The sequence below is a fragment of the Podarcis liolepis genome (assembly GCF_965112155.1).
Source record: "Podarcis liolepis genome assembly, chromosome: 11".
NCBI lineage: Eukaryota > Metazoa > Chordata > Lepidosauria > Squamata > Lacertidae > Podarcis > Podarcis liolepis.
Genome location: NC_139565.1, coordinates 64,445,862 through 64,472,241, shown reverse-complemented (window position 1 = coordinate 64,472,241; position 26,380 = coordinate 64,445,862). Strand labels below are relative to the sequence as shown.

At 49.2% G+C, this 26,380-nt stretch overlaps 1 protein-coding gene across 7 annotated transcripts in view; it reads right to left on the bottom strand.

The window, feature by feature from the left end:
- The window catches only part of IL11RA (interleukin 11 receptor subunit alpha), a 150,677-nt gene that overhangs the window by 16,719 nt on the left and 107,578 nt on the right, over positions 1 to 26,380 (bottom strand). For 5 of the 7 annotated variants that reach the window (XR_014517257.1, XR_014517258.1, XM_083466157.1 and 2 more), the window contains 5 exons: positions 17,946 to 18,045; positions 13,899 to 13,959; positions 13,536 to 13,702; positions 11,777 to 11,891; positions 2,915 to 2,950 (listed from right to left, as the gene is read on the bottom strand). Coding sequence is in view for 5 of the 7 variants with exons in the window: in XM_083466157.1 (XP_083322283.1) it covers positions 2,915 to 2,950; positions 11,777 to 11,891; positions 13,536 to 13,702; positions 13,899 to 13,959; positions 17,946 to 18,045 (479 nt within the window). In the remaining 2 variants the exon portion in view is untranslated. Of the gene's footprint in view, positions 1 to 2,914; positions 2,951 to 11,776; positions 11,892 to 13,535; positions 13,703 to 13,898; positions 13,960 to 17,945; positions 18,046 to 18,381; positions 18,434 to 23,966; positions 24,529 to 26,380 lie in introns of those variants that run through there. The other 2 variants (XM_083466159.1, XM_083466160.1) reach the window with 2 other exon arrangements.

Sequence of the window (26,380 nt, the reverse complement as noted above, 5' to 3'; positions counted from 1 at the left end):
AAGGGCCATCGAGTCCAACCCCCTGCCAAGCAGGAAACACCATCAGAGCACTCCTGACATATGGTTGTCAAGCCTCTGCTTAAAGACCTCCAAAGCAGGAGACTCCACCACACTCCTTGGCAGCAAATTCCACTGTCAAACAGCTCTTACTGTCAGGAAGTTCTTCCTAATGTTTAGGTGGAATCTTCTTTCTTGTAGTTTGGATCCATTGCTCTGTGTCCGCTTCTCTGGAGCAACAGAAAACAACCTTTCTCCCTCCTCTATGTGACATCCTTTTATATATTTGAACATGGCTATCATATCACCCCTTAACCTCCTCTTCTCCAGGCTAAACATGCCCAGCTCCCTTAGCCGTTCCTCATAAGGAATGGAGGGGGAACACAGCCCTCAATAGTCTCCTAAGAAACAACTCAGACCTTGTGATCACAAGATAGAAAAGTATGTTAAATAGCAGTTGAAAATGATATGCTAAAAAACTAATTATATATATATACAGAGAGAGAGAGAGAGAGAAAGAGTGAGTCCCACAACCTTGGATGCCTTTATTACACACCTTTAGGCACCAGGCAAAAACGTTCCTTTTTAACCAGGCCTTTGGTTGACCTGACCATACCCTTTTAAACTGTGGCTCTTGGGGGGGGGTGTGTGTGTATTATTGGGTTATTGCTTTTATTTTATATACTGTGATCTTTTTATATGAACCACCCTGAGACACACAGGTATAGAGTGGTATAATATAATAATAATAATAATAATAATAATAATAATAATAATAAATAAATAAAAAACCTGATAAAAACTGAAAGCCATCATTGCGCACCACGACCCTCTGTGTGCCCAATGTGCTGAAGAGCCTTGCATACTTCTGCATTGGGACCTAAGCCTGGAGAACCAGTTTAGCTCTAGACTGGAAGCGTCAATGAGGCCTGCAAGGGTTTTCAGGAGAGCAGGGGAAAGTCAGCCCTACTCTCCCCAGCCCTTTTCCCCAAATGACATCACCATTGTTCAGGAATCTTGCCTGCCAGCGTGATTTGTGTGCCTTGGAGTAAACTTGCACGCCAGGGCTTTCCTGCTTCCTGGCTCAGAGCCAAGACGCTTTTGCATTCCCAGAAGGTCGCAAGCAGGTTGCAAGGAGCCTCACAAGCGGGGAAAGGAAACCAAGACGGATCCTTCTGGGCGTGCGATGCTACGAGGCGAGGTGATCGCGTGCGAATCGTGGGAGCAGCTGGGCTGAGGCGTGCAATCTCCGAGGGCACAGAGGAAGGAGCAGTCAAGCCCAGCTGCAAGATGGGAAGTCTTCCTTTGCTGGAGGCCCCAGTGGGGAAAAAGACGAAGGGAAATGGGAATGGGAAGCATCCAAGAAAGGATAGGAAGCAGGGGCCATCATCCATTAGTCCTGCCAGCCTGAAGAAAGAATGCCTACCATCCTTGCCGACAAAGGTCTGTATAGTTCAAGCCCTGGTTTTCCCAGTCGTGATGTATGGAAGTGAGAGCTGGACCACAAAGAAGGCTGATTGCCGAAGAATGGATGCTTTTGAATTCTGGTGCTGGAGGAGACTCTTGAGAGTCCCATGGACAGCAAGAAGATCCAACCTATTCATTCTGAAGGAAATCAGCCCCGAGTGCTCACTGGAAGGACAGATCCTGAAGCTGAGGCTCCAAGACTTTGGCCACCTCCTGAGAAGAGAAGACTCCCTGGAAAAGACCCTGATGTAGGGAAAGATGAAGGGCACAAGGAGAAGGGGATGACAGAGGACGAGATGGTTGGACAGTGTTCTCAATGCTACCAGCATGAGTTTGACCAAACTGCGGGAGGCAGTGGAAGACAGGAGGGCCTGGCGTGCTCTGGTCCAGGGGGTCACGAAGAGTCAGACACAACTAAACGACTCAACAACAACAACATCCCTCTGAAACCTCCCAGTCGTCTCCTGGAAAAGGCGGTTTTGAGAGAAACAAACCATCTTGAGTCCTTTCTTCAAAAGGCAAACTTTCTAAGTCCTTCCAAATTCAATGGGAGATGTATAGGGTTGTGCTGTGATGCTTTTAAAACGATAAAAGAGTTGAGTTTGTAAATATTTGCTGCACTAGGCTCTGCTTCCACAGCTGGAGGCAGTGGTGCTTCTGAATACCAGATGCTTTGAATCGCAGGAGGGGAGAGCTGCTCTCATTTTTATCTATTATTTTTATTTCATAAAATTTATACACTGCTTGGTTGTAAAAAAACAACAACCCACCAAAACTCTCAAAACAGTTTACAAAAACAAGAAAAACTTTTAAACAAACCAAAGTTAAAATAGTACAGTCATACCTCATATTACGTTTGCTTCATGTTATGTTTTTTCAGGCTGCGTGGTGCGGCGATCCGGAAGTAGCGGGAAGGGTTACTTCTGTGTTTCGTTGCTCACGCATGCGCACAAGCACTAAATCACGCTTTGTGCATGTGCACAAGTGCCAAATGGCGCCATGCACCTGCGCAGATACAGTGCTTCAGGCTGCACACTTTTCATGTTGCGAACGGGCCTCTGGAACGGATCCCGTTCGCAACCAGAGGTACCACTGTATAACAAAATTATTGTGCTTGAGTTCCTGCTTGTGGGCTTTTTCCCATTGGGGCAGCTGGTTGGCCGTTGTGAGAGATGAGCCACTGGCCTGATCCAGGCAGCACTATTTATATTCTTATTTAAAAGGAGGCCAGAAAGAAGAGGTGGAATGCTCAGCTGAAGCTAAGAGGAATGGGCCCAAGCCAGAGGGAGGCAGATTTGGGTTCCATAGGAGGATTCCTAAGCACATGGACAGGAAAGTCTTCCCTGTAACGGAGTTTCTGCAAGAGAAGCCAAAGGAGCTATCGCTTGGAGCATCCCTGGGACGCAAACATGACAGTCTTGAGACAAAGGGCTGGACCACAAGAACTCACCTTTGCTTCTTGGATGCAACATTCAGGTACCCACTCCTGGGGAAAAACAGGAGAAAAAGGGAGAAAGCATTGAGGAAATCCAGCACCATAAAAAGGTAAAGGTAAAGGGACCCCTGACCATTAGGTCCAGTCGTGGCCGACTCTGGGGTTGCGGCACTTTATTGGCCGAGGGAGCCGGCGTACAGCTTCTGGGTCATGTGGCCAGCATGACTAAGCCGCTTCTGGCGAACCAGAGCAGCGCACAGAAACGGAAACCTTCCTGCTGGAGTGGTACCTATTTATCTACTTGCACTTTGACGTGCTTTTGAACCGTAATACCCAATAATACGGTGCTTTTGAACTGTAATACCCAATAAAAAGGATTTGAACTTTTTACAAACCCACCACATGTGGAGCATTGTTCCACCTGATTCTCCATATCTCCAACATATATTGGGGGCAGTTTTGTACATTTTGGAGAGTTTAGAAGGGGTTAAATAGCTTCCCCATCTCAATAGGCAGGGAGTTCCCGAAAGGAGCTATTATTCTCATCTCCATATTGGAGAACAGTGGCAATGAGGGAGGGATTAGGGATAGGGATAGGGATAGGGATAGGGATAGGGATAGGGATAGGGAGAGAGAGAGAGAGAGAGAGAGAGAGAGAGAGAGAGAGAGAGATGAAAAACAGCACTTGGTTGGTGAGCTTGTGTTGGTGGGAGGTTTGATCCTGGGGGTTTTCGGCTCACAGCTCCTGATGTCACCTCCTAGGCCACCTTGGCTGTGCTCCTGCTGAGCATATGGGAGGGCACGTGCCCTGCGGCCGGCCAGCACCCACACCAGGGCCCATTCCATCCTGCAAAGGAAGGGCACTGCACCCTGGCCGGCTGCTTCAGTGTAATGCCAAGGCTTGGCCAGAAGGAGGCAGCCTCCTTTCAGAGTCAAGAGCGGATACCTATTATTCCTTCATTCATTTTGTTCGTTCATAAAATTTATACACCACTCGATTCCAGAAACAACAACGTCAAAACATATCACAAAAAGACAAAACAAGAAAACGAAGAACCCTGGTTTAAAACATAACAAGAAGTTAAAATGCTAAAAGAGATTAAAACTGGGACATCTGTCTAATCCTCTTTTAAAGCCACCCAGGGACTCCTTGAGAAAGCGAGTTCCAAAGTTCAGTGTACTCTGCCTCTTAGCCCCCTTCTAGGTAGTCCCGCTGCCCTTGAGGGGCTGCTATAGCCCACTTTGGGTACCACTGGGCTAGCATGTCAATGCCCGGCTTGCCCAACACCACAAAAGGTTGCCCACATTCCTTCTAAACTCCAGGTGTGCTCTATGGCAGAGGTGGATGCACGGCACAGGGGAGGCAAAATCCCCTCTAGTTGGAGCGGGGATCCGATTTGGCTGGGAAGCCAGATGTTCACCTCCCCCACCAGCCAAGTTTGGCAGGTGAGCACCTGTCAATCCCCTAGCATCGCAATGACTGTCAGGCGAATCATTTCCTTGCCCTGCACATTTAAAAAGCAATTTCCCTGGCAATCAGCTGGCCTGGGGTGCCTGCAAGACCTCATTTTGGGGGAACCAAAATTTGTATTCCACAGCCAGAATGGTATTTGCCCCAAGGTGGAAGGAGATGCTGTTCCAATCAAGAGATTAAATTGATGGATTATGCCAAAATGGCAAAATAAATGGGTGTGGTAAGAAACCAAGAGGAATTATTTTTATTTTTATTAAAGAGTGGGGAACATTTGTGGAATATTTGAAAAATCATGGCATGCAAGTAAGGGCATTAGTAAGGTCAACTCAAATCAAGCAATTAAAAGTATTATCAAGATTAATTGTAGAATAACTTTAAAATGGAATAAAGTGGAAAAATGTAGTGTTAAATATTTAAATAAGATAAGAAACCACAAAAGGGTTGGGGAGGGAAGACTAATATGTATTTGTATTGGAAGTATGTGATGGTAAGGTGCGTATTTGTAATTTTTTGAAAACTGAAATAAAATTTATAAAAATAAAATAAAATAAAATGGGGAAGTCCTGCTGGTGGAGCCCAGCTGGCGTTGACCAATGACAGGGTCTTTTTAGTGGTGGTCCCAATGCTGAGTTGGAATTGCCTTTCATGTAATGGATTCACAAGAAAGGAAATTCCATCTCAACTTCGGGAATAACTTTCTGATGGCAAGAGCCGTTCGACATTGGAACGGACTTCCTCATAACGAAAATTTTAAAAACAATTACTAAACCATAAAGTGTCATCTTACAACAGTCTTGTGAGCATCAAAGCAAGCTCAGATTTTTTTTTACATTACAGATTAAGCTCACACCCACAGGGCACACTTCAATCTAAATCATTAAGATAATTTCTCCATAATGGCTGCTAAATTACAGTATTGTTGGTAATAAATGAAGTAAATTGAGAACATATGGATCAAGCCAATCTTTCTTTGTTCTTCCTCTTACCATCCTCTGATGGGGAATTTAAGCGCCTCTTAAGTGCTATATTCCACACTTGTTGGGTCCAGGTTTTGAAGGTGTGTGTGGGGCTGCCGGCCCCCCAACTGGAAGCAATGATCGTATTTTTCCGCGTATAACACGCCCCTGTGTATACGATGCCCCCTATTTTGGGGGACTACAAATTGAGATCGCCCAGAGTTGTTGAGCTTTTTGGGGGGAGGATTGCCCATGGTTTTTGAGCTTTTTGGGGGGTGGGGGGTTGCCTAAAATCACTCACCCGCCTGACCTTCGTTGACAATAACGAGTGCCGCCGAAGCCACCAATTGACTGCCCGATCACCGCCAGCAGCCGTCAATCGCACCCCAATTGCCACAGCGCCAGCCTATCAACAATTGCCACAATCACCAATCACCCGCCCTTTCGCTGATGACAATCACCTGCTTGCGGCAGCAACCAGTCGCCAGTCCACCCTATGCACTCTCCATGTATAAGACGACCCCAAATTTTCCACGTCATTTTCTAATAAGAAATCCTCACCTTATATGCAGAAAAATACGGGATTTGTCTCACTGCTGTCATAAGAAAGAAGACCTGCGGTTTATCGTGACATGTGGATTGTTAACGTTTTACACTGACAGCTGGGCTAGCATAGGATCAAGTAAAAGATGTTGCCCTGTTACTGCGGGGGAAATGAAATCCCACCCCCCTAGATAGATAGATAAATAGCTATAGATAGATAGATAGATAGATAGATAGATAGATAGATAGATAGATGATAGATAGATAGATAGATAGATAGATAGACAGACGGATAGATCGATGATAGATAGATAGATAGATAGATAGATAGATAGATAGACAGACAGACAGATAGATCGATGATAGATAGATGATAAATAGATAGAAAGATAGATAGAAAGATAGATGATAGATAGATAGATAGATAGATAGATAGATAGATGATAGATAGATAGATAGATAGATAGATAGATAGATAGATAGATAGATAGGTGATAGAGAGATAATGATAGATAGATCATAGATGATAGATAGATAGATAGATAGAGGTTACCAGATTTTTTTTTCAATGAATCCGGGGACACTTTAATTCATTCATTCATTCATTCATTCATTAAATACGACGCGTTTTGGACGATGATCCTGCAGTGATGGCGGTGGCAGAGGGGCGGCCGCCACCTTGACCTCAACCGCCACGTTTCCCCTTCCTCCGAGGCTTCTATCTCCTTTCTCCATGAACCTGGGCAGCCCCTGAGTAGTTGGTTCTTCTGTGGTGGTGGTGGGGAAGTGGTGTGCCGTGGGTCAGGCATGGAAGGCGGAGAAAGGGGGCCAAGAGTGGCGGCGGCAGCGAGGCTTGGGCAGCGTGATGCCTCCCTTCCCATCAGAGCAGCCCCAATCCCATTCCTACTTGCATACAAGCAGGAGGGGGCAGGGATCCCTTGGCTGGGAAGAGAGGCTTCACACTGCCTTTTGGAGCAGCCCCATCCCAACTCCTACTTGCGTGCAAGCAGGAGGGGGCAGGGATCTCTCAGGCAGCGCAATGCCTCCCTTCCCATCGGAGCAGCCCCAATCCCATTCCTACTTGTGTGCAAGTGGGAGGGGGTGGGGATCCCTCGGCTGGGAAGGGAGGCTTCCCGTTGCCTAACTGAGAGATCCCTGCCCCTCCTGCTTCCACGCAAGCTCCGTTAGGCAGCGTGAAGCCTCCCTTCACAGCTGAGAGATCCCTGCCCCGCTCCTGCTTGCACGCAAGTAGGAGTTGGGATCAGGGTTGCTCCAGTAGGCAGCGTGAAGCCTCCCTTCCCAGCTTAGTTGCTGGGTCAGGGAAGGTGGAGGCAGCCTGGAAGCTGCGTCTTTGAGTCCCTGCACCACCATCACATGGGGACTTCCCAGCAGTTTCTGAAGCCAGCCAGAGCCAACTGCTCCGGGCTGTTGGTTTTTGCGATTTTGGTTTTAAAAGCAGTGTAAGGTAGTCTCAATGGAAGTATATTGTATTTAATTATGGGGTATCAGAGTTTTTAGGGGGCTAACTAGGCTGGGATAGCAGGCTTGTTGGTCTGATGTAGATTTTTTTTCAATTTCATTGTTCTGTATGGGACAATGACAATAAAGATTATGGTATCGTATCGTTTCCCGGGGACATTAGATGAAATCCGGGGACATTCCTGGGATGGAATTTCTCCAGGGACTTATTCACAAATCTGGGGACTGTCCCCAGGAAACAGGGACGTCTGGTAACCCTAAGATAGATAGATGATAGATAGATCCTCAATCCCAAACTACTTTCCAACTACCACCTCCCACTTCTGACTCTCAGGAGCAGCGAGTGAGTGGGGGGCTTCTCCTGTGCCTTGAAGGGAAGGGGGGGTTAGCTTGCTTCCTTCTTCCTACAGGCTGTCTGGGCCAGGAGTCAACCCCAGAATGGAAGACGAAGATGATGGACTATATGGAACTTGCCGAACTGACTGGGAGACTCCGAGACCAGAGAGAAGAGACGGTGGAAGAAGTCTAAAGAATATTTGAAAAATGGGGGACCACTAGGGGCGCATCAGAAGATGGCTGACAATAACATCTCTCCGACCCACACGAGGTAAATTGGAGGCTGTGATGGGGGTAAATAGCCTCCTTACTTCCCCTGGATTATGGTGGGGGACTGCCCTTGCCTGCTGTGCCCTATACCACCCCCGAATTTGTGGGGATGGGGGCACTAGGCACAATGCCCTCCTGTGGGATTTTGGCACTCCTGGACGCTGTCTCTGATCCGCGCCACTAGCTGCAAGAACTTCAAAAGAAATAATTTGGATGAAGCTAATGCACATATTTCAAGGAAGAAGGGGGAGTAAAGACTGCTAACAGAAGAGATCTCTGATAAAACAAGATGAGTCGGAGGAACAAGTATAGATCATGAGAAGATACGCCAAGACTCAGTATGGCAAAGGGACTGATGGGCGAGGGGGGAAACACTTTCCTTTCTTTACTTTATGTGATTAAACAAGAATCCCCCCACCCACAAGTCAGAAATGTCGTTTTAAGGACTTAAGCTGTGGATTTAAGGCTGTGTGGAGATAAACTTTTGAACCAGAGCATGTTTTAAGAAGAGCGTGGAATGTATAAGGGCTTTGGAATGATGCAGTTAAAAATACCGTCGCCATATTGGGAAGTTCTGTCGGAGGACTTAAGTCTGAGAGGAGAAATAGAGAAATAGAGCTGTTTTTATATTGTGGATGAAACTCCTCAGTGGGACTTAAGAACGAGAGTTCTGTAATTAATGATGGAAAGAGTTATCTGTTATCTATGAAGGTGATGATATATGGAAACCATCACGATTTGAGGACTGGAAGAACGGAAAAACTCACACAGGATTATTATTGGTGTTTAACGGCTTAAGGAGACTATCAGAAGAGATCATAAAGAAAAAAGAGAAAATATACGAACAAGATGTGATGTGGAAACAGCAAGATAAGTCTGGATAGAATTATGAACTTTGTTTGGACTGATTTGGACATTAACGCAGTAGCAAGAAGATGATCAGAATCCCCCTTCGGATCTTGAAATATGGGTTCCCTCAACAAAATTTAAAATTCGGCTTTGTAATTCGGAATTTATGTGATGTGATTTGATGTGATTGGCCTGTTAATAAAAATTATTTTTTAAAAAAATTAATAAAGAATATTTAAAAATTATGTTAATATTTAAATCTTAGAATAGCTTTGGAAGTGGATATAGGCTGTAGGGTTATAAGTAGAAGATAGTGTTTTTTAAAATAGTATTATTTGTAAGTGATAAAATGTGAAGATTTTTATGGTAAAAGTAAGTGTGATAAAAAAAATGGTTAAAACTGTATATGTTAACTGCTAAAGATGAGGTAAAATGAAAATCAGATGGGGGGACTTGGGGAAGTTCACCTAACAATGTTTAGAAAAAATAAGGATAAGACAAGAACTCGCTTGTATTGTTTGTTTTTCTGTTTGTTTGTTTAGTTGTGTTAAAAAATGAATAAAAATTTTTTTTGGGGGGGGGGGAAGGAGTGAACCCCAGCCAGGCACTCCCTTCTTGAAGAACGCCACAAGAGATCTTCCTGCTGGGACCATGGAGCTGTTGTTGTTGTTGTTTAGTCGTTTAGTCGTGTCCGACTCTTCATGACCCCCTGGACCAGAGCATGCCAGGCCCTCCTGTCTTCCACTGCCTCCCGCAGTTTGGTCAAACTCATGCTGGTAGCTTCGAGAACACTGTCCAGCCATCTCGTCCTCTGTCTTCCCCTTCTCCTTGTGCCCTCCATCTTCCCCAACATCAGGGTCTTTTCCAGGGAGTCTTCTCTTCTCATGAGGTGGCCAAAGTCTTGGAGCCTCAGCTTCAGGATCTGTCCTTCCAGTGAGCACTCAGGGCTGATTTCCTTCAGAATGGATCGGTTTGATCTTCTTGCAGTCCATGGGACACTCCAGAGTCTCCTCCAGCACCAGAATTCAAAAGCATCCATTCTTCAGCTATCAGCCTTCTTTATGGACCACTTCCATACATCATGACTGGAAGCTACCCCTCACTTTTTTAATAGGGAGGGAGCGTGACTTTGGGTTCTTGACGGCTTGGCTAACTGTGTCGGAAAGGTGCCAGAGGGGCTTCACCCCCTTCCCCCCCTCCCTCCCTGCGGTGGACTTGGTGGGCCTGGAAGCGTCCTCTCGGTTACTCCACCCTTCTGGAATGTCGGGTGGAGACATCAGGGGCCCCCGCCTCCCTTTCCGTCCAGGCAGCACTTTCCCCTTCGTCTGGAAAGACACAAATCTTTCTTCTTCTTGGTGAGTATCGATTTGGACAAAGCAATGGAAAGCCGCGTGGTGTGTTTTTTGGGGAAGGGCCTTCCAGCCAGCCGGCCAGCAAGGTTTGGAAAAGAACACAGCATTTGCAAGGGCAGGAGAATGTAAAGTCAGAATGCAAGGAGAGGGAGGAAAGCCAGCCAGAATTCTGCCGCCCCACCCTAACCTTTATCTCCCACCCGATCCCTCTACTCTGCCTGCAATAACTGAGAAATGGGTCCAAGTGTGGGAAGAGAGCTGCCCCGGCCTGGACATTCCTTTGATCAGCGTTACCATCACAGAGGAGGCAGACCATGAAAATGAAGGGTCTGGAAACAAAGACTTAGGAGGAATACTTCTGGAAGTTGGGGATGTTTGGGCTGAAGAAGAGAGGACCGAGAGAGGACATGAGGATACTGTTGGCATCCCACTGTCTCAGGAGACGAGGAAGGAGTGTGTTTTTGGGGGTGAAGACCAGCTGCTGGGGAGTTATAGCACCTGCAGTGGCTGTAGAGACCAATAAGGGAGAGACATGTTTTGTTGCAGCTGAGGCAGAGGAAGGCGTCTGGTTGTGCTGCTGCAGATGCACCAGGGCGTTTCTTCTCTCGGCAATCCTCCCAGCGGTCATTCCTCCTCTGGTCACTGCTGTGGATGCACTGTTAGAATTCCTGCTCCATGACTGCAGTCATGGGATTGTTGTCTTTCACATGACGGTGTATGTCTTGACTTCCCACAGGATGGGAAGTGACGGAGGCAGGATGTTTGTGTTACTATTGTCCTTTGTCCTTTGCTCTTTGCTGTCTGATGCTAGAGAGAGAGGGAGCCATGTTGCAGTGCTCCGTGTGTGTTTATATGCAAATAAAGTAGATTAGCCAAAATGCTGAGTTGCTGAGGTCTGTCACACGCATGCTGCGCAAACTCTGTGGATCCCTAAGTGTGCCGGTGTCTGTTGGCATCGGTCGCTATGATGTTCGGGCAGAAGAAAGCTTTTGAAGCTCCCGAACGATCGACCAGAAGGGAGGGAACATGCCAGTTGGGGATGTGTCTCTGACAGGGTCCTACTTGAGTATAGGCTGAACTCCTCCTGACATGCACAACCTGACTGTCTCCTGGCTCTGCAAGGGATTCCTACACAGCAGGGCCTTCATGTTATGTTTGCAGACAACTTTGTCTGCTGGCGGGCCTGGTGCCTGAAGCCATCTCCTTGGGGACTCTGAGAGCCATCTTCCAAGAAGGCCAGCATGTTTTCTGTTGCTCTAGAGGGTAGAACGCGAACCAATGGACTCAAATGACACAAAATGAGATTCCGACTAACGGTGGAAGACGTTCCTGACGATAAGCGTCGTTATCAGACTCCCTTGGAAGGTGGTGGCCTCTCCTTCGTAGGAAGGTTTTAAGTGGAGGGGGGGCATCTGTCAGGGAGTCTTATCTGTGATTGGGCTAAGGGGGTTGGGCTAGATGACCCTCAGGGATCCCTTCCAACCGTACAATTCCGTGATTTTATGAACACACAAACTAATCTGCCATGCTGCACACCAGCTGGAGGTGTGCACTTAGTTGTGGCGCAGGTACGCAAGCCCCCAACCCCTTCCGCAGACCCAGAGGTGCACGGCCTTACCTGTAGGAAGTGATGTACCTGGTGGGCAGGAAGGTCTCGACGGTGGAAGCCCAGAAGCAGGAAAGGTCCTCATAGTTTGATGCCGTGCACAAGATGGAGGGCTTCCCCGGCAGGCCTGTGGGAGAAGCAAGGTGCGGCTTGGAGGAAGGGCGCAACCAGGGCAGGGAGCATGTCTGGCCTTCCTCCAATGGCTCCCATCTCCTGCCTAAGTTCAGGCGAGGCCCAGCTGCCCAGCGCTAGCATCCCAGGCCAGCCCTTTGCTCCTGGCAAAAGCTCAAGGCCAGGCCAGCAATCGGGGAAGGGCCACAGCTCATTGTATGCAGAATGTTCAAGGTTCTGTTGGTGCATGAGCATCTAGTTTTGGGTTGCCATTTCTTTCCGAAGCAGAGTTCCTTTTACAGAAAGGTTTTCCTGCATCTTTTACTTCTTTACAGCATCAGCATTCTAGCTATCTCTTAGTAAAATTCCCATTACAGGAATAAACTCCATTTGGTTCTGTTTCTCAGAGTCTTTATTACAGTCATATCTCGGGTTACAGACGCTTCAGACTGCGTTTTTTCAGGTTACGGACCCGCCGAAACCCGGAAGTACTGCAACGGGTTACTTCCAGGTTTCGGGGTTCGCGCATGCGCAGAAGCGCTAAATTGCGCTTTGCGCATGTGCAGAAGCACAACCTGCACATGCACAGATGTGCTGTTGCGGGTTGCAAATGTGCATCCCGCACGGAGCACGTTCGCAACCCAAGCGTCCACTGTATTTACAAAACTTTACGTTGGTCATTAGGTAAAGGGACCCCTGACCATTAGGTCCAGTCGTGACAGACTCTGGGGTTGCAGTGCTCATCTCGCTTTATTGGCCGAGGGCGCTGGCGTACAGTTTCCGGGTCATGTGGCCAGCATGACTAAGTCACTTCTGGCGAACCAGAGCAGCGCACGGAAACGCCATTTACCTTCCCGCCGGAGTGGTACCTATTTATCTACTTGCACTTTGACGTGCTTTCGAACTGCTAGGTTGGCAGGAGCAGGGACCGAGCAACGGGAGCTCACCCCGTTGTGGGGATTCGAACTGCCGACCTTCTGATCAGCAAGTCCTAGGCTCTGTGGTTTAACCCACAGCGCCACCCGTGTCCCACGCTGATCATTAGTAAATAAATAAAAACAAATAAAGCAACATAGTTTGTCACATGCCCTAATAAAGGCACCTGTTGCTGGGGAAATTCTCCATTGCCTAGCAACTTCTTCAAGACCATTTTCAAGTTTCTTCCAGAATATTACGACAGGTTCAATCCTCAGCATCTCTCAAGCTGGGAGAAACACTCTGCCTGAAACTCTGGCCGGTGGAGACAATTCTGGGTTCGATGGGACTTCCTATGTTCTTAACCGCTCTGCCCTCATTCCCAAGAATTTCCCTACCTTGCCACGAATCTGTGCATCCCAGCGGCGGAGGAAGCCTCTCTGGCACTTGGGGAACTGCCCATAGGGAGGGATGGGACGGGGTGTGCGGCACCCATCCCCCCCCTCCGTTTTTGCTCACCTGCCTCTTTCCCGTTCTCTCCCCAGGGGGCTGGGCAATTGCACCTGGCTGGGGGGGGGGTGCGCTCCGCCACGGTGGCCAGGCCGGGGTGCACGATCTGGTGTGGCCATGATCGGGCCCAGCCAGGATTTTGTCAACCCCCCCCCTTCAAGGATGGCACCCGGGGTGCACAGCACCCACTGCACCCACCGCGCTCCGCCTCTGGTGCAGCCGACCCCAAACTTACGTCCGAGACGGAGCACAGTGGAGCTGAGGAGGACCCCGCTGGTGTCGTGGCAGCTGTAGACCCCTTCGGAGGAGAGCTGGGGGTGGGACAGGAGAAGCTGTCCGGCCTGCACCGCCGAGTCTTCTGGGAGGACGGGGCCTCCGTTCCACCGCCATTCCACTGAGGAGCTGAAAGCCAGAAAGCCGAAGTGAGGATGAATGAGAGGCAGCGACGTCTTGTCTGCAAACATGCCCTCTGTTCCCATGTCAAGGGGCCCAGAAAATCACCCTGGCCCGTCCCAAGGTGGTTCTTGCCTCCCCTCCTGCACTCAGAGGTCTTGCACGATCCCTCTGGAAGGGACCACGACTGCTTGGAGACACCTACCCGGGACTCGCTCCAGCGCACGTCAGGATCACTTCTTTCCCCAGCTGGGCATACGTCACCCCTGGAAGAGAGGCCCATGAGCATAAGGAGACCAGAACAACTGGGACATCCCATTTTTTATGGTGAGGAATCTCGCACAAACATCCCAGAGCCGACACGCGGAGCAAGCCTTGCCCCCCAAGCAAGGAGGAGAGCTTAAATGCTCTTTTGCGCCAGTTCTGCTTGGGTCGCCCGGCACAAAAATAGCTTTGAAGCTCTCCACATTGCTTTCTGGTATGCCTTGCTGGGCACGTGGTCTGTGATAGTTTGGGATTCTCTCTCTCCCCACCCCCAGGGTTTGGATATAAGCAATCTTTGGGTGTACAAAACCCCTTGCAACCGAACCCTGTGATCGTACTGTATTACGTTTCTTGCGAAGGATGAGCACTTTGGCAAATAACCCCCCAGATAAGCACAGCCCAAACTCAAAAGTGATGGGACTGTGGAAAGGACATGTGGCCTGGAACAGAGGGGATCAGGGTTCCTTCATTTAGGGGGGGCGAGACCCTCTCTTTCCCCCAAGAAAAGGGGCTATGATGGCACATTGTGTAGTTAGAGAACGGTCCAAATCTTGTTCTGATTGACTTTGGCCAGAGTCCAGAGGGAGCAACTGACCACCCCCACACCCAAATATTGGCAGGGATATCACCTCCATCTATGTGTGGTTTTTTTATCTTGTGTTTTTATATTGTGAACAGCCCTGATATCAACAGATGGAGGGCAGGATACAAATTTAATCATCCTCATATGGGAGAGGAGGTGTTTTACCTGAGCACCATTGGAATATGTCTTATATTTATGTTTTTTGAGGAACTATATTGACTTGTGTGCGCTGAATATATTTCCAAAATGTGCCTTAATAAAGCCCTGAAACGTTATTCAGAGTCCATCTCTCTAGAGATAGAATATTAATCTCCATTCTTCAATTCCATATACAACAGAACCATAATTTTCCAAACAGCCTTCATCACAAGCCTGGCACTATATCTGGAACTAGACTTGATAATCAGGTAAAAATAATATTCTTTACTCAGATTTCACTATTTTGACCCATATCCCTAATTCTACATGCCTATTTTATACTTCTGCTTTTCATCTTTTAACTTCCATCTGTTGCTACAACCGTTCTCTCAGTTTGATGATGATGATGATGATGATTTATACCCAGCCCATCTGGCTGGGTTTCCCCAGCCACTCTGGGCGGCTTCCAACAGAACATTAAAACACGATAAAAGATCAAACATTAAAAACTTCCCTAAACATGGCTGCCTTCAGATGTCTTCTAAAAGTCAGATAGCTGTTTATTTCCTTGACATCTGGTGGAAGGGAGTTCCACAGGGCGGGTGCCACTACCAAGAAGGCCCTCTGCCTGGTTCCCTGCATTGCAGCAGTCCAAGCGAGAGATAACCAGAGCATGCACCACTCTGGCGAGGCAGTCCGTGGGCAGGTAGGGTCTCAGCCTGCGTACCAGGTGGAGTTGGTAGACAGCTGCCCTGGCCACAGATTTGACCTGCGCCTCCATGGACAGCTGTGAGTCCAAAATGACTCCCAGGCTGCGCACCTGGTCCTTCAGGGGCACAGTGACCCCATTCAGGACCAGTCTTGCTCCCGGTCACCAGTCTTGCTGCTGCATTCTGGATTATAGACATTATGAAATGAAATAAAAAAATCATCTCCCCCCGCCAATCTCTGTGGTCTCTTGAGCTGCTTGAGAGAGCTTTAGCCCTGTCCTAGGTAAGGCAATCGGAGGACAAAGGAACAGGGCTGCTCTCCTGTTCGATACCTGCAAGGTACGTCAAGTAACAGGAAGAACCCGACTCACGAGCCCCAACCTGCTGTGCCTAAGGTGAGGCAGCGCTGGGGCTTGTTTGCGGGGCTGCCGGTTCACCTGCCCCCGCGGGAAAAGGAAGCAGGAGGCTGCTGCTGCCAACTTGGCCAATGGATCTGTCTGTCAGCAACATAACATGCATGCCAGGCAGGTGAGTCCTTCTGCCTCGTCTCTCTGCAGCCAAAACACCTGGAGGGCACCGGTTTGGGAACGCTGTTGCAGAGAAAAGCCAAGTATAATCTCCCCAATTACAGGGAGCAAGGCTGGGGGTGGGGGTGGGAAACGACTCTCTGCTTGGGACCCCAGAGAGCACCCAGTAGCCAGAATAGGTACTAAGGGCCCAGTTTAAAGATTAAGAACCTCAGAACGGAAGAAGAGTCTGACGGATTAGCCCAATGGCCTTTTGACTTCACCATCCTCTTCTCACCAGCAGCCAACCAGTGGGAAGGGCAGCAAAACCTGCCCCAGCTGTTGGTACCTTCCAGGAGGCCGGGGGAGAGACTTGCCATCATTGCCCCCCACCCTGACATTTGCCTTTTGGTGCTGCCAGCCTCCTCTGGAGGAGAGATGCGGGAGCCAGAGGTTTGCCACCCAGCCTGTATGCCAGCTGTGCGCCATCGAAGCCTCTCCTCCGAACATCACTTAAGCCGGGCTCCTTGAGATGTAGCAAGACCAGTGCCAGAAACTTCATTGTCAGCTAGCTTTCATTTTTGCTTCAAATTCACGTACTTAAGCTTTTCTGCAATGTCTTCTGCGCTTGCCAATTGTTGGTTTTCGTTATTTTGAAATCGCAGGCATGTTCTGCATTTTGCATATTTGCATTGTTCTCTGTTTGGCTGTTTTGAATGCTTGCTGTGAGCTGCTTTGGGGACAGCGCATTGTGGAAAAGCCACATACAAACTCAAACAAACAAACAAACCCCCAAGCAGGACTCGAGCACAAGAGCAGCTCTCCCCTCCTGTGGCTTTCAGCAACTGATATTCAGCAGTGTTGCTGCCTCCAATTGTGGATGCAGAGCATAGCCACTGATAGCTCTTCCTCCATGAATTTTGCCTAATCTTCCTTGAAAGCCATTGAGGTTCTCTGAACTATAATAATAATAATAATAATAACAACAACAATAATAATAATAGTAATTTATTATTTATACCCTGCCCATCTGGCTGGGTTTCCCCAGCCACTCTGGGTGGCTTCCAACCGAATATTAAAAACAATACAGCATCAGACATTAAAAACTTCCCTAAACAGGGCCGCCTTCAGTTGTCTTTTAAAAGTAAAATAGTTGTTTATTGCCTTGACATCTGATAGGAGGGCGTTCCACAGGGCAGGCACCACTACTGAGAAGGCCCTCTGCCTGGTTCCATGTAATCTCCTCACAGGGAGGGAACTGCCAGAAAGCCCTTGGCACTGGACCTCAGTGTCCGGGCAGAACGATGGGGATGAAGACGCTCCTTCAGGTATACTGGGCAGAGGCCATTTAGGGCTTTCAAGGTCAGCACCAATACTTTGTATTGTGCTCGGAAACGTATTGAGAGCCAATGTAGGTCTTTCAAGACCAGTGTTACCGGTATGTGGTCCCGGTGGCCACTCCCAGTCCCCAGTCTAGCAGCCGCATTCTGGATTAGTTGTAGTTTCTGGGTCACCTTCAAAGGTAGCCCCACGTAGAGCGCATTGCAGTAGTCCAAGTGGGAGGTAACCGGAGCATGCACCACTCGGGCAAGACAGTCCGCAGGCAGGTAGGGTCTCATCCTGCATACCAGATGGAGCTGGTAGACAGCTGCCCTGGACACAGAATTAACCTGCGCCTCCATGCACAGCTGTGAGTCCAAAATGACTAAGAAGTCCCAAACACTGATACCTGTCTTCATAAGAGAGCCCTCAATCATTTTGCTTTCCCCTTGGTCCCTGCTTCCCACCACTCTGAGCTGGTCTGTTCCTTGGCCCCGATCCTGCTAAGACTTACCTCCCTGGCTCTAACCCTGCAAAACAATCCTCCAAGCCCTAGAGCAGGCATCCCCCAACTCGGCCCTCCAGATGTTTTGGGACTACAACTCCCATCACTCCTAGCTAACAGGACCGGTGGTCAGGGATGATGGGAGTTGTAGTCCCAAAACATCTGGAGGGCCGAGTTGGGGGACTGCCTGCCCTAGAGAGATACTCGTCTGCAGGTGTCAGCTCACCTTCTTCTCCCCATTCTCCTGACATGGTGATGGACGTGGTCACCGAAACAGCCGCCAAGAGGACCACCACTCTGCCGACACAGGAGACAAGGGTCAGCATCTGAGAGCCAGGGAAAAAGAGGGGAGAAAAGAGACAATACTATAAGGCAGATGGTCCAACCCTGATTCAGGGGGTGGGTGAATTCTCAAAACCAGCCAATGGGAAGGGCAACACACCACAGGAATACCTACAGATGGGCTGCACAATACTTGCCATTTCTTAGTGTGGCAGCACCTACACTTTGGAACTCCCTGCCACTTGACACCAGGCAGGCGCCTTCACTGTACCAGCACCTGCTTAAAACATCTTTGTCTAGGCAAACCCATGTAGAATGTTGGTATGGGTTTTAATCTGTGTTTTTAGTTTTCATGTTGGTTTTAACTGGTTTTTAAATACCTGTTCTTAACCGTCAACCATCAACTTCTGCATTGCAAGGATTCGTGGGGTCCCTTCCAACTCTGCCATTCTAAGATTAATGTTAATTAAATTTATTAGTCCCTTTTGTTGCCACAGCAACTCAAAGCGACTTGCAATATTTTAATTTAATACAATTTGCTTTAAGTAATTTTTATGATGCCTATTTATGGAATTAATGTTTTTAACCTGGGGGGGGGGGGTTGTCTCAAACACTGTGCTACTCGGTGAAAGAACTACTTAATTGACCGTAAACTGCTTTGTGTCATTCGGTGGTGATCTACAATGGCGATCTACAAATATCAGAAATGAATAAACGAATGGAAGTTTTTTGAGGGGCGGGGGCATCCCAGAATGAAACCCACTCTGCTGGTTTACCAGAAGCTGGAAGGGGCATGTGAACCCTCTGGCAGGCTTGGACCACGTTGGAGCCACGCATGGAAAATCAAACAGCTAATCTCCAGGAGCAAATATTGGAACAGGGAGGAATTGGGAGAACGGAAAGAAAGGCGCTTCCCTCGATTGCTACCTGCGCCAGGTTCAGGGTTCGCTCTCAGACATCTCCTCCTCCATCAAGGCTTTGGGCCAAGGAGAAGCAAAGGAGGAGCCTCAGAGAAGCAAAGGACAAAAGAGTGGGAAGGGGCACCCAAAGGCCATCTAGCCAAGGGTCACCCCTGGCCACAGGGGTCTGAGAGGGATCAGTTTACTAGGCTTCGTGGTAGCGCTAGCCTGGGAAGGAGCCGTTATGGTGAAGGGAGGGAAAGACACTTAGTAAAAAATAATAAGAGTGCTGGACTAGGACCCGAGTTCGAATTCCCACCCAGCCATGAAGCTCACTTGGCGACCTTGGGCTGCCTCTCAGTCTAGCCTACCTCACAGGGTTATTGTGGGGGTTAAATGAGGAGGTGGAGAACCATGCTTGCCACCTGGAACTCCTTGGAGAAAAAGATGGGATATAAATGCTGTACAGAGAAATAAATTAAATTACAGTAAACGGAAACTCCGTAGAGCTGACGAACCCATAGAGCCAAAGTACTAGGCTCATTTGGCACAGTCCCTCCATGATGTTAGGCATTTCTTGGGGAGGCTAAAGCAGCCTGGCACCCTCCAGCTGTACTGGACTACAACTCCCATGAGCCCCAGGCAGCACGGCCATTTGGGGGATGATGGGAGTTGTATTCCCAAACAGCTGGAGGGTGCCAGGTTGTCAACAGCTGTGCTAAAGCAGGGGCTGGGATGTTGCGGCTGGTGCATGCACAATCACACCACGCGTGCATGCGACAACTGTCACAAAATGTTGCAGCGCACCCTTCTTCCTAATATCCTGCTCTATTGCCCTCGTCCTCTTGCCCTAGTTTCCAGCTCCACTTTCCCGGCGGACACACCATGGCTACAAAATGCACGCTCCATCCACCCGCTCACCTCTCGAGCTGCCGTGGTCCCACAAGACAAACAGGGAACGAAACAGGCCTGAGCTCTGCCCTCTCCAGCCTGTCCTGCAGTATCTGCCGGATTTGGCCCCTCTTGCCGCCACACGAGTGGAAGATCCCGAATTGGGACTGGTGGCGGTTTGGGACTGGATGTGTGGAAGTAAACAAGACACCCAAGTTCGTTCCAGGCTCCTTGGCTGCCTGTCTGTGTCAGGTGCCCAAACTTTTTTCAAAGAGGGCCAGATATGATGAAGTGAACATGCGGGAGGGCCGAACAAAGTTGTTGAGCTTTTTTAAATAATAATAATAATAATAATAATAATATTTTATTTATATCCCGCCCTCCCTAGCCGAAGCCGGGCTCAGAGCAGCTAACAACAATAAAAGTAATACAGCGTTCTAAAATCAATTCATTCTAAGATGAATTCAAAATCAAATTAATGGCAATCATTGGGCTAGAGTTCTGTGAGGATTACCAAAGGAGAGAGGGGGTCAGACTGTGCCTTGGCCAAAGGCCTGGTGGAACAGCTCCGTCTTGCAGGCCCTGCAGAAAGATGTCAAGTCCCGCAGGGCCCTTGTCGCTTGGGACAGAGCATTCCACCAGATCGGGGCCACGGCCGAGAAAGCCCTGGCTCTGGTTGAGACCAGCCTAACTTCTCTGTGGCCCAGGATCTCCAAGATGTTTTTATTTGAAGACTGTAAGGTCCTCCGTGGGACATACCAGGAGAGGCGGTCCCGTAGGTACGAGGGTCCTAGCATTGAGGTTGCCAAGCTTTTTAAAAGGATTTTACCCCAGGACATATACTGGCACGGGGGCAGGATTAAATCGACCGGTGGGGCAGATTAGGCCCCTGAAACGGGCTTTGGACATGCCTGGTGTAGACAATATGGGGCTCAATACATTACAAGGAAGCTTCCAATGTCCAGTGCTTTTTTGGAGACACTGCAATGATTATTTTAAAACAAGCCAACTGAGTACAGCAGCCTCCACCCCAAACAAACCTTCAAGGAAGATGGAGTAAGCTTATTTCCCACCCTGCTCTGGAGGGCAGAACCCAAACCAACAGATTCAGATGAGAAGAAAGGGGATCCCGTCTGAACATTGGGAAGAACTTACTAATGGTAAGAGCTGCTGGACAGTGGAACAGACTCCCTAGAAAGGGGATGGACTCTCCGTCCTTGGTGGTTTCTAAGCAGAGGTTGGGCGGCCATCTGTCATGGATGCTTGAGCTGAGATTCCTGCCTTGTAGGGGGTTGGACTAGATGACCCCTGGGTCCCTTCCAACTCTACAATTGTACGATTCTATGAGACGGGCCTGAGCTAAGGCTTATTGGGAAACTGTGAGCAGTATCAGAGGTTCTCCTGGCCCCTCTTCCCTCCGTGACTCGCTGTACGGAGGAGACAACATGCAAGGATTCCTTTCGAGGTTGCCGAGTTCATTCCAGAGCGCTTAGTGTTCAAAAGGAGAGCAATGGAGGCGCAGACTGCTCCTCCCACAATCTGGTTTCAATAAATGCCCGTTTCACAAAGAGACGTTTCCCGGGACGCAGTCCAAGGACTGGAGACCAAGCCCCCCTCCAACAAAGCGGGTGACTAAACTCGGGGGCAGGCTGACTCGTGAGGGACTGGGCTTCCCCTGGCAAGTTGATCACAGCCTTGCGAAATCAGAGAGCCGCTTGTGCCAAATGAGTGGACGCGACGCAACGCGGATCGCAGGGGAATCGCCTGGGAAGAGCGGGGGCAGAGTGGATGACCTCTGGGGAACCTCTTGACCTTGCAGCCGGCCTGCTGGAGGAAGCGCATTGCAGACCATTTGCCGCCATGTGTGGAAGAAGCCAAACAGGCAAGATGGTGAGTGGACTTGCCTTGAGGCAGGAGAGCCTGGCATTTCCCCAATACAGTGGTGCCCCGCAAGACGAATGCCTCGCAAGACGAAAAACTCGCTAGACGAAAGGGTTTTCCGTTTTTTGAGTCGCTTCGCAAGACGAATTTCCCTATGGGCTTGCTTCGCAAGACGAAACGTCTTGCGAGTTCTTGTGAGTTTGTTTCCTTTTTCTTAAAGCCGCTAAGCCGTTAATAGCCGCTAAGCCGCTAATAGCCGCTAAGCCGCTAATAGCCGTGCTTCGCAAGACGAAAAAACCGCAAGACGAAGATACTCGCGGAACGGATTAATTTCGTCTTGCGAGGCACCACTGTACAGTGGACGCTCGAATTGCGAACGTGATCTGCGTGGGATGCACATTCGCAACCCACAGCGTTCAAAACCCGCATCTGCGCACACGCGGGTTACAATTCAACGCTTCTGCGCACAGCGCAATTTAGTGCTTCTGCGCATGCGCAACTGCTGAAACCCAGAAGTAACCCATTCTGGTACTTCCGGGTTTTGGCGGTCCGCAACCCTAAAAACCCACAACCTGGAGCGTCTGTAACCTGAGGTATGCCTGTATGAGGCATTTAGCATTGACGCAACACTGAAACGGCCACAACGGATGCAAGAAGGTCCTGTGCTGGATCAGGCCAGTGGCCCATCAAGGTCAGCATCCTGTTCTCACACTGGCTGAACAGTTGCCTGGGGGAAACTTGCAATCAGGATCCCAGCACAAAAGCCCCCTCTCTTCCTGTGGTCTCCAGCAAGTAGTATTTAGAAGGATTGCGGCCTGCAACACCCCTCTCCTCCACGAATTTGTCTAATCCTCTTTAAAAGCCAACCAGGTTGCTTGCCATCTCTGCCTCCTGTGGGAGGGAGTTCCATAGTTTAAAGCTGAGCTGCATGGACAAGTCCTTTCTCCTGTCTGTCCTGAATATCCCAAAATTAAGTTTCATCAGATGTCTGCAAGTTCTAGTGTTACGAGAGAGGGAGAAAAACTCCACTGTAGGCACTTCCTCCCTGCAGCGACTGGCCAGGCTCACCTAGTGAGCTTCATGGCTGAGTCAGGATTTGAACCCAGGTCCAACACGCCAACAACTCCATCCCAATGACATTGACCTAACACTGAAACAGACTCACTGGGCCTTTATCTTGTCCGTTTTATTTCTTCTGTGCCAACTAATGCCATCCTTGAAAACTGACTCAAGGAGCCTGCTCTTTTTGATAGATGCGAGTACAGTGGGCGCTCGGGTTGTGAACAGGATCCCTGCGGGATGCACGATTGCAACCCACAGCGTTCGCAACCCGCATCTGCGTGTCTGCGCAGGAGCGTGTTGTGATTCGGTGCTTCTGCGAATGCACAAAGTGCGATTTAGCGCTTCTGCACATGCGCAACCACCAAAACCTGGAAGTAACCCGTTCTGGTACTTCCGGGTTTCGGAGGTCCGCAACCCAAAAAAACGCAACCTGAAGCAGCTGTAACCCGAGGTATGACTGTATGTTCAAGAGGCCAAGATAGAGAACGGGAGGAGGGCTGGATCTCCAGCTTGTTGCTGTTGGCTAAGCAAGGATGAAGCCTGGATCTGGTGCTCTCTGTGGCAAGAAGCAGATCCACAGCTACTTTCTGTGTGATCCACGGCAGAAGCCCAGAGCCAGAAGAATAAAAGGATTCAAAGAAAACCTCTCCCTAACCTACCCCTCATAGGGACGCGGGTGGCGCTGTGGGTTAAATCACAGAGCCTAGGACTTGCCGATCAGAAGGTTGGCGGTTCGAATCCCAGCAATGGGGTGAGCTCCTATTGCTCGGTCCCTGCTCCTGCCCTCCTAGCAGTTCGAAAGCAAAGTGCAAGTAGATAAATAGGTACCGCTCCGGCGGGAAGGTAAATGGTGTTTCCGTGCGCTGCTCTGGTTCACCAGAAGCGGCTTTGTCCTGCTGGCCACATGACCCGGAAGCTGCACGCCGGCTCCCTCGGCCAGTAAAGCGAGATGAGCGCCGCAACCCCAGAGTCGGCCACGACTGGACCTAAAAAAGTGGGGTGGAACTGACTGCTTGGATAGCTCATCCAGTAGAGCCTGTGGCTCTTAATCTCAGGTTCACTGGGCAAAAAGATTCCTGCAGTGGGTTGGGCTAGATGACCCCCGCGGGTCCCTTCCAGCTCAATGAGTCTACGAACAGCAATGCAACAAAACACCTTCCCCGTATTTAGACAGCCCCCATTTTGCACTGCTGAAAACACCTCCACCTCCCCAGATTTCCGTACACACTCACCCAAGCGGCTCTGGTCCGGCCTCCCAAATCAAACAGTCAGCTCTTCCCCGGCCAAAACAGCCGCTCTTGGCAGGGAGGGATGCCCAAGTCTTGGGTACGAATCCAGCCCGCACCACCGAGCGGCCTCCCAAACGGGGCAACAGGCAGTGCGCTGACCCAAGAGGATGCTGTTGGGGGGTCTTTATAATTACCAGAGCGGTTCTGCCCCAGGGGCATAGTTAGCGAGCTGCTGAGTGTTCAGCGAGATGCATTTGGAGCCTGCTGGAAATATTCCTTTAACTAGCTGGCAATACTTTGCTCGAACTAAGGCTTTATTGTTCTGAGCCGACCGTCGATCCCAAATACGAGAGTTTTCGTTTCTTGTAAAGAGCAGCTCCAGAATAAGCCTTGCTGTGTGTGCCGGGACTTCCTGGGCCTCTCCTGACCCCCCCCCCCAAACCACAGCAGGACCAGCCTGCGGCTACCACACTGTCCGCCACCGCCCACCCCCAGGCACCACCAGCTCAACAGCCGGGTGAAATCCCTCTCTAAGCCCCTGGCTTTTGCTTCACCCGTCCCGGACCAGGCAGAAAGACTTTGGTGAAGCAAGATGTCTGGAATAGTTTGACATGGAAAAAACAACATCTCTCCAACCTATAATGGATTGGCATGTTTATTTATACGTGGATTCCAGGGACCGATGTGGGGCTGCAAACAGAGCAGAAATCCTAAACAGGCCAATTGGAGGCTCCCTCCTTTGCCAACTGCTTTCTCCCTTCATGAACGCCAGGAGGGGGTGTGGGGGCTGAGCTGGAGGAAGCTAGACCTGCCACGGAGATCAGGATTAGACCCCAAACTCCTTCTTCCAGCAGTGCCGTGGTGTTCACACAGCGGCAGTGGCAAAAGAGAGAGGGATCAAGTCTGGCTGTGGTTTCCGGGGCAGGCTGGGTACTGGGTGCAGAGGGACCTGACTCCGAAAGAAGAGGAGTTCAGGGATATTTAAAAAAAAATATTGTTGTGAGTTGTGTGCCTTTGCTTGTCCATTTGTACTGTGTTATTTAACGCACCGTGAATTGCTGCCATTTTTATTGATTACGGTCTAGAAATTATTTATTGTAATTGTGAAGAGTGGATTTCTGTTTAACTATTATTTGCTGATATTTAATTTTATTGTGTGCTGTTATATTCTAAGGGGTTATTGAATGTTACTTTATTTGATATACCATATTTTTCGCTCTATAAGACGCACCAGACCACAAGACGCACCTAGTTTTTGGAGGAGGAAAACAAGAAAAAAAATATTCTGAATCTCAGAAGCCAGAACAGCAAGAGGGATCACTGTGCAGTGAAAGCAGCAATCCCTCTTGCTGTTCTGGCTTCTGGGATAGCTGCGCAGCCTGCATTCGCTCCATAAGACGCACACACATTTCCCCTTACTTTTTAGGAAGGAAAAAGTGAGTCTTATAAGCAAAAAATACGGTAAGTTGTTTATTTCAAAACTACGTTTTTCTTATGACATTTTTGCACTGGGTTACCTTGGTGTGATCTTTGTTGTTCCTTCAGCTTGTGTGTTGTCTTGTAAACAGTCATACATTGGATCCCGAATGCCTTGCAAGTTGAACGTTTTGGCTCCCGAACGCCTCAAGCCCGGAAGTGACTATTCCGGTTTGTAGACACTCTTTTGAACCCGGATGTCCGACGGGGCTTCCAATTGGCTGCAGGAGCTTCCTGCAGCCAATCAGAAGCCGCGCTTTGGTTTCTGAATGTTTTGAAAGTCGAATGGACTTCTGGAACGGATACCGTTTGACTTCCAAGGTCCGACTGTACAGCCATGTACAAAAGTGGTATACAAATAAAAAATGAAATGAAGTGAAGTGAGATGGCCACAGCACACCAGCCTCCAGGCCCCCATAGCAGGAGGAAACTGCAAGATCAATTCAGAGCAAAGGCCTCTTTCACAAGCAACTCCGTCTTTTTAAGGCCGCGGTGCCTATAGGATGGTTTACGGAGCCTTCAGATCTCTGGGCATCTTCCTGTGCCCATGAGCTGCTCTGGCAGGACGGAAAACACCACTGTTTAGTCTGTGTCCGTCATTGTCACTCTGTTTGTTTATCGCCACTCACTGTGGCTTGAGCGGCGGGCAGCAAGGATGGCTTGTTTTTCCACCCTGTGCTCTTTGATTTCCTCTCCCCAGGGCAGGTTCGAAACCTCACAGGCCATCCCACAAGGAGTCGCCGCCACCATCGTTCTGGGCAGCCGCATCTGTGCCGAGCAATCCAACCTGGGGGGCGGCTTTCAAAAGGAGAGGCAGAAGGGGAAATCTTTGGTGGTGTTCAAAGAGAGAAGGCAAAACTGGAGAGCAAACTGGACTCTCCTTCCCAGCAGACAATGCAAAGCTAGAAAAATGAGCATTGCTTCACCATTGGGGATTCCAC